This window comes from Peromyscus maniculatus, chromosome 8 (assembly GCF_049852395.1).
Source record: "Peromyscus maniculatus bairdii isolate BWxNUB_F1_BW_parent chromosome 8, HU_Pman_BW_mat_3.1, whole genome shotgun sequence".
In the NCBI taxonomy this organism is placed as follows: Eukaryota; Metazoa; Chordata; class Mammalia; order Rodentia; family Cricetidae; genus Peromyscus; species Peromyscus maniculatus.
This window is the reverse complement of record NC_134859.1, coordinates 85328012-85334661: the sequence shown is the minus strand read 5'-3', so window position 1 is coordinate 85334661 and position 6650 is coordinate 85328012. Positions and strand designations below refer to the sequence as shown.

General features: G+C 58.4%; 1 protein-coding gene across 1 annotated transcript; it reads left to right on the top strand.

Moving 5' to 3' along the window:
• Window positions 1-3009: 3009 nt before the first annotated feature.
• Window positions 3010-6042, top strand: Neurod2 (neuronal differentiation 2). The gene has a single exon (XM_006971844.4). The coding sequence runs from the start codon at window positions 3218-3220 to the stop codon at window positions 4364-4366; it is 1149 nt and encodes a 382-aa protein (XP_006971906.1). The 5' UTR covers window positions 3010-3217; the 3' UTR covers window positions 4367-6042.
• The last annotated feature ends 608 nt before the right edge of the window (window positions 6043-6650 follow it).

The window sequence follows — 6650 nt, the reverse complement described above, 5'->3', positions numbered from 1 at the left end:
AATCCCACTTTCCCACCTCACTGCCAGGCTGGCTGACTCAGGTGAACTTCCTAATTGCAGACCCTAGGAAGAGCTACTTGTCCTTGAAGACCACCAAGGCAATTGTGGGGTTGGGGGAGCCCTGGGTTCTAGTCTCCGCTTCCTCTCCTTGTTGTTCCTAGCGACATCCATTTCCCTGGGGCGGCTTCTGTGGAAGGAAGAGCGAGTGCTCTTGTTCTGACCTTTCAGCCCCTGACCTCTAAGCACCCTGGACAGCTTCATAGGCCCCTTTCCAAGGCAGTATGTGTCTCTATGTAGCACCCTGTTCAATGTGCAACATCAGATCCATGTCTTACCTTCCCCTGGAGGAAGCTAATCCGGGTGAGACCAGAGGACACCCACCTGAATTGAGGGATTGGAGGGGGGTCCTCCTCTCTCTCCGCCTTGTGCCCTTCAGTGTGTGCTGGAAGTGGAGCCAGAGTTGGGTGCACACTGGTAGACCAAGGGGCAGACGGGAAATTGAGGCCTGAAGGCAGCCCCTGCTTGAATGCAGAGTGGGCAAAGGTCTCTACCCCTGGCCGTGAGTCCTTGCTCACACAGGGGTTGTCTCTCTGAATAGGGGTGTTTCCATTTTCTGCATCACAGAGTGAGGAACGGGGTGGGTAGGTGTGTCTGAAGCTCCTACCTTCAACCTGTACCATTTACATCTGTGTCTGGCATGATAAGAGGGTTGAGATGGGAACTGTAAAGTCAAATAAAGCATCCATTCCTAGCTCCCTGAGCAAGACACCTGCCTGGCTCACCCCTAGCCTCCCCTGGGAATGCTTGGGTCAACCTCTGCTTTTTGTGTTTTCTGCAGGGGGAGAATGTTTGGGTCCCCTCTAGGAACTCTAGGCTGTCCCCAACCAACCATATCCTCCGTCCAACTAACCAAATCAGAAGGCCAAGAGAAAGCCACTACCTGGCCAGGGAGGATTAGAGGTAGTAAGGACGGACGTAAGTCGGAGGGAGAGGAAGGTTTCTGGGTTAGGAATCCAGGTATGGGCCCACCCTCACCCCAGATGGGGGACACATAGTTCATCTCCAAGTTCCTCCCCACCCCACCTCAGCACACATATGCCCTTGACACCCAAGGAAACATCCCTATGTGATGACTCCACAGATAGACACACATGTCCCCACAGACACACACACACACACACACACACACACACACACACACACACACACACGCCCATGCAGACACAGACACCCAGGCAGGCAAACCTTTCCCTTTCTCTGTCTTTCCCTTGGTTTGAATTTCGTTCAGTCACATATGTTGTGTGTGCATGAGGGTGGGTGGGGGAGGGGCAGACAGGGAGGAGGAATGGCATGATGCCAGCATCTACCTATGGGGCTTGGGTCAGGGATGCCCCCCACACCCACCCTGGAAGGAGGCCTCAGCTGTCCCTTTGTGGTGGAGGGGACCCTCTTGGGGAGTGGGAGTAAGCACGGAGGTCCCTTCTCCATACCCTAGGGTCTGGTTCTGACCCACCTTAGGGACCAGGAGACAGGGAAATGGACAGATCAAGACCCTGGAGAGAGCCTAGCATTGGCCGCCACCACAAACCTCCAGCTCCCCCAGACTTGCTACCCCATTGTTCCCATATGGGGGGCTCTGTATCTGAGGGGGGCAAATCCTCCCACCTCCCTCTCAATCCCTGCTTTCCCTGCGTTGGGCAGGGAGGGGAGGGCGGCAGAGATATTTATTTATTTCCTTTATTTATTTAATTTTTTTTTTTTTTGGAGTAGAGAGTGACAGATGGCGGCGGGTCCCGGGGGAGCCGGCTCTCCCCCAATGCAGACGCATGCCAATCACCGTCTCTCATGTGATAGCTGCTGCCCGTGACGTGCCAAGCCCATATGGCCTGGCATAGAGGCTGGTACCCCGCCTGGTAGAGATGCCACACTCGCTCCGCGGCTCGCATGGCGCTCTGAAGACGCCGGCGCCCGCCGCCTTGAGGAACCGCTGCCCCCGCTCCCCGAAGATGGGGGAACAATGAAATAAGCGAGAAGATTCCTCTTCTCCCCCCCCTCTCTCTCTTGCCCCCTCCCCCCTCCCCTCCCCTCTCCCCTTGACTCCTCTCTGAGGTAAGTTGTCCGAGAGGGAGCTAGATCTGACCTGCCGTTTGGGAGGGGGGGGGCGCTGCTTCGGACATGAAAGTCCCCCCAGATCCCCCATTCCTGGGACTCTACCCCCTCACTGGGTGGGCATTGGGGCGCCCCGGGTTCTCTCTCCCACTGGGGCCCGCAGCTCAAGGGGCTGCGGAGGGAGCACCCTCTGCCTAGGATGGGCCGGGGGGGGGGGCAGGGTCATGAGGCGCGCGAAGAGGCGAAGATGGGGGACCCCCCCATGACTGTCCCGAAGGAACCCGCGACCTTTCCCTGCCACCAAAAAAAGATAAGCAAACAAACAAATTTGGCTTTTCCCCCCCATGGATCCCAAAATACAACGAGATCTGAAGAGACGTGTGGGAGGGAGGCAGTTTGAAGGGGGGAAGGGGGTCCCTGACCGCAGGGGAGACGGACAGGGTTCGCTTCTGGGTCTCCTCCCCACGCCCGGCTTCTTCAGTCCTCGCCACCCGGAGCCGGCTCCGGGAGACCCGGACGCAGCAGCGGCTAGAGGAGACGGTGCTCCGGGCGTCTGGAATTGGGGCTGCGGGGGTGGGGGCCGGGCCGGGGGCGGCGAGCGGCCAACTTGCAAATTGGATTAGGGAGCGTGGGGGTGAGAGGCACCCGAGGGCAGGGGGAGCCGGGCCGAGGGGCCCGGGCCGCGGAACCAAGGAACCGGGCAGCTGTCCCCACGGCGGCCGCCCAGCTTCTCTCCATCACCCGGAGAGAGCAGGCTTTCGGGCGAGAGCACCGCCTCCCCGGACAGAGGAACCTGGCCCCTTGGCACACCACCGGGTCCACGATCTCTGGGACCCCGACACCGGCCGGGAGCGGCCTCCTTCCCGGCCAGGGGCGGAGCCGGGCCCGGCTCTGGGGCGACGGCCTGGGCCGCTGAACCCCGCCGGCAGCCGGGCAGGGCTGGGCCGGCTCTGGGCGGGGCAGCGGAACGTGGTGGGCATCGGGGGCCCTCTGAGCTGGAGCGCGCAAGGAATCTCGGGGTGGAGGAGGGTTGGGGGGCCGTGGTGACCCCCGGCGCGCCCCTCACTCTGTGCTCTGTCTTTCCGCCCCCGGGGCGCCCTTAGGCACCATGCTGACCCGCCTGTTCAGCGAGCCTGGCCTCCTCTCGGACGTGCCCAAGTTCGCCAGCTGGGGCGACGGCGACGACGACGAGCCGAGAAGCGACAAGGGCGACGCGCCACCGCAGCCTCCGCCTGCTCCTGGGTCGGGGGCTCCAGGACCCGCCCGGGCCTCCAAGCCGGTGTCCCTCCGTGGAGAAGAGGTCCCCGAAGCCACGTTGGCCGAGGTCAAGGAGGAAGGCGAGCTGGGCGGCGAGGAGGAGGAGGAAGAGGAGGAGGAGGAAGGGTTGGACGAGGCGGAAGGCGAGCGGCCCAAGAAGCGCGGGCCGAAGAAACGCAAGATGACCAAGGCACGTCTGGAGCGCTCCAAGCTGCGGCGACAGAAGGCCAACGCGCGGGAACGCAACCGCATGCACGACCTGAACGCCGCGCTGGACAACCTGCGCAAGGTAGTGCCCTGCTACTCCAAGACGCAGAAGCTGTCCAAGATCGAGACCCTGCGCCTGGCCAAGAACTACATCTGGGCTCTCTCGGAGATCTTGCGCTCCGGCAAGAGGCCGGATCTGGTGTCCTACGTGCAGACTCTGTGCAAGGGGCTGTCGCAACCCACCACAAATCTGGTGGCTGGCTGCCTGCAGCTCAACTCTCGTAACTTCCTCACAGAGCAGGGCGCGGACGGCGCCGGCCGCTTCCACGGCTCGGGTGGCCCGTTCGCCATGCACCCGTACCCGTACCCGTGCTCCCGCCTGGCGGGCGCACAGTGCCAGGCGGCCGGCGGCCTGGGCGGAGGCGCAGCGCACGCCCTGCGGACCCACGGCTACTGCGCCGCCTACGAGACGCTGTACGCGGCGGCGGGTGGCGGAGGTGCCAGCCCGGACTACAACAGCTCTGAGTACGAGGGCCCGCTCAGCCCCCCGCTCTGTCTCAACGGCAACTTCTCACTCAAGCAGGACTCGTCTCCCGACCACGAGAAGAGCTACCACTACTCTATGCACTACTCGGCGCTGCCCGGCTCGCGGCCCGCGGGCCACGGGCTGGTCTTCGGCTCGTCGGCCGTGCGCGGGGGCGTCCACTCCGAGAATCTCTTGTCTTACGATATGCACCTTCACCACGACCGGGGCCCCATGTACGAGGAGCTCAACGCGTTTTTCCATAACTGAGACCTCGCGCCGGCCCCTTTCTTTTTCTTTGCCTTTGCCCGGCCCCCTAGCCCCAGCCCCGCGAGCTCAGGGGCTCCCACCGACTCCAGCGCCAGGCGCGCGGGGCGTGGGCCGCCGGTTCTGCGGCTCTCTAGGGCTGGCGCGGTCTCCTACCTGTGGGTGGCCCGTCCCAGGGGCCTCGCTTCTCCCTGGGGACTCGCCTTCTCTTTCCCAACGGGCTTCCTCCTCCCTTCTCCCGTGGAGTGCATCTCTAGGGACCTCCCTCCCGGCCCTCCCTGGAGACTCCTTAGGCATTCCCAAACTTGGGTTTTCTCTCCCCACCTCCCAGTAGGCCAGGAGGCTTTGGTAAGGGGCAGCTGAGTTTCGGGTTAGTGTCTCCGCTTATGATTACTTTTTAAAAAGACACTGAGCTGCCCAGGCCGAAAGGAGTTGGTATCTCTTCCTTCTCGAAGAGGGCAAAAGCCAGGGCGCCCAAACGCCTTCACCCCAACCCGAATCTCCGCGTTTTTTAATTTTTATTTTGGTGGGAGGGGATGTGGATTGAGAGGACAGAGAGAGGCCAAGTCAATTTGTAACTAGAATCATGTTTCCTTTTCCCTTTTTAAAAAAACAAGCATACAAAAGAAAAAAAAAAAAAAAAAAAGCTAAGAGGCGACAGAGGCCGAACTCAGAGTCCGGATCGGAGAGAAAACGCAGTAAGAACTTTTAGAAGCAATAAAAGGCAAAATAATAATAATGATAATAATAATAATAATAAATACTACCAATAATAATTTTTAAAGAGACACAAATATCTATGCAAGAAGGTTCTGACTGAGCCTAGCAGCCCGGCCCGGGACGCCCCTCGGGTCCGCTGGCTGCCCCGCCCAAGCGCGGATCTGTGCACTTTGGTGAAGTGGGGGCCCGCGCCGCCCCTCCCCCCCAGGTTTTTACAATCAATGACTCGGAGATTTGGAGCCCCAGTACCACTGCCCTCCCCCCACCCTGTCCCGTTGTGCGTCATACTGTTTTCTAAAAACCTGTTTCCAAATTTGTATGGAATGGCAAACTGTTGGGGGGTCGGTTTGGGGAGGGAGGGTTTGCATGAGAGACACACGCACACCACACCGCACGCACACGCAGGCCCGACGCGGGCGTCCGGGGACAGGAGGAGGTGAGTCTCCTGGCTCCTCCTCTCTACAGGCACTCCCGTCCCTCCTGGGGTGAGATGGAGGAGCCTAGACCTGGGGGTAGCCCTACCCCTGCCCGGATTGTGCCTCGGTGGGCGCCAAGCTCCTGGTGACTTCTGGTGGCTGGAGAGGTTTTTTTGTTTTGTTTTGTTTCGTTTTGTTGTTGTTGTTGTTTTGGGGGGATTTTTGTTGTTGTTGTTGTTGTTGCTTTTGTTTTTTGTTTTGTTTTGTGTTTTGGTTCTAGGCTCCTCCTGACTTTTGTCATCCAGTGAGCTGGGAGAACTGAGGGCCCCTTTTGGAGATTTCCGGCAAAAGAGGCAACAGGTGAACCTCTCCGCTCCAGAGGCAGGGAATCAGGCACCCAAACACTCGATGCAAAAAACAAAAAAACAAAAAAACCGCAAACCCACAGGCGACACCCCCCCACACACGCAATTTTACCTTCCTCTTGTAGCGAAGACGAAACTCCCGTCGGACACCCGAAGTGCATTGCGTGTTTCTGTTGAGTTTAATGACGATTAATAAATATTTATGTAAATGAGATGCAAAGCAGACCCGGTTTCTCACAGTGGCCTCCTTTTATGGATGGGGACAGGATTGATCTGGAGCTGGGGTGATGGAGGCTATGTGGAGAGACTGTTCAGAAGCCTGAGAGAGTGACGGTGGACATTCCTGGGTGGGGTTTCCAAACTGCAAGACCTTCACACACACCCGGTGGGCTCGTAAACAGTCATACTTGCAGCTTCTCCTAGGCCCCACCCAGATTTACATTGGCACCCAGCACAAAGCACCCCTGTGATCTACTTACGTTCATTCAGCTCCCCAAAACACTCAAGGATCTTCTTTGAAAACAAAACATCTATTCATCAATGAAAAATTATCAAAGTGGGACTACCCCACCATTTCACAACCTCTGCTTACTGGAAATAAAGAGAACGTTGGAGGCAGAAATGGATTTTCTTGCATTTAAAAAATAAGATCATGAGGACAAAATATTAATGGAGAAACCTCCTTTCCACCTTGAATTTGTGTTTCAGTGGGTTCAAAGGAATGGACTCTTCTGGCACCAGGGATATTGATATTTTAGGGATATGGATAAGTCTATGAGGTGACTG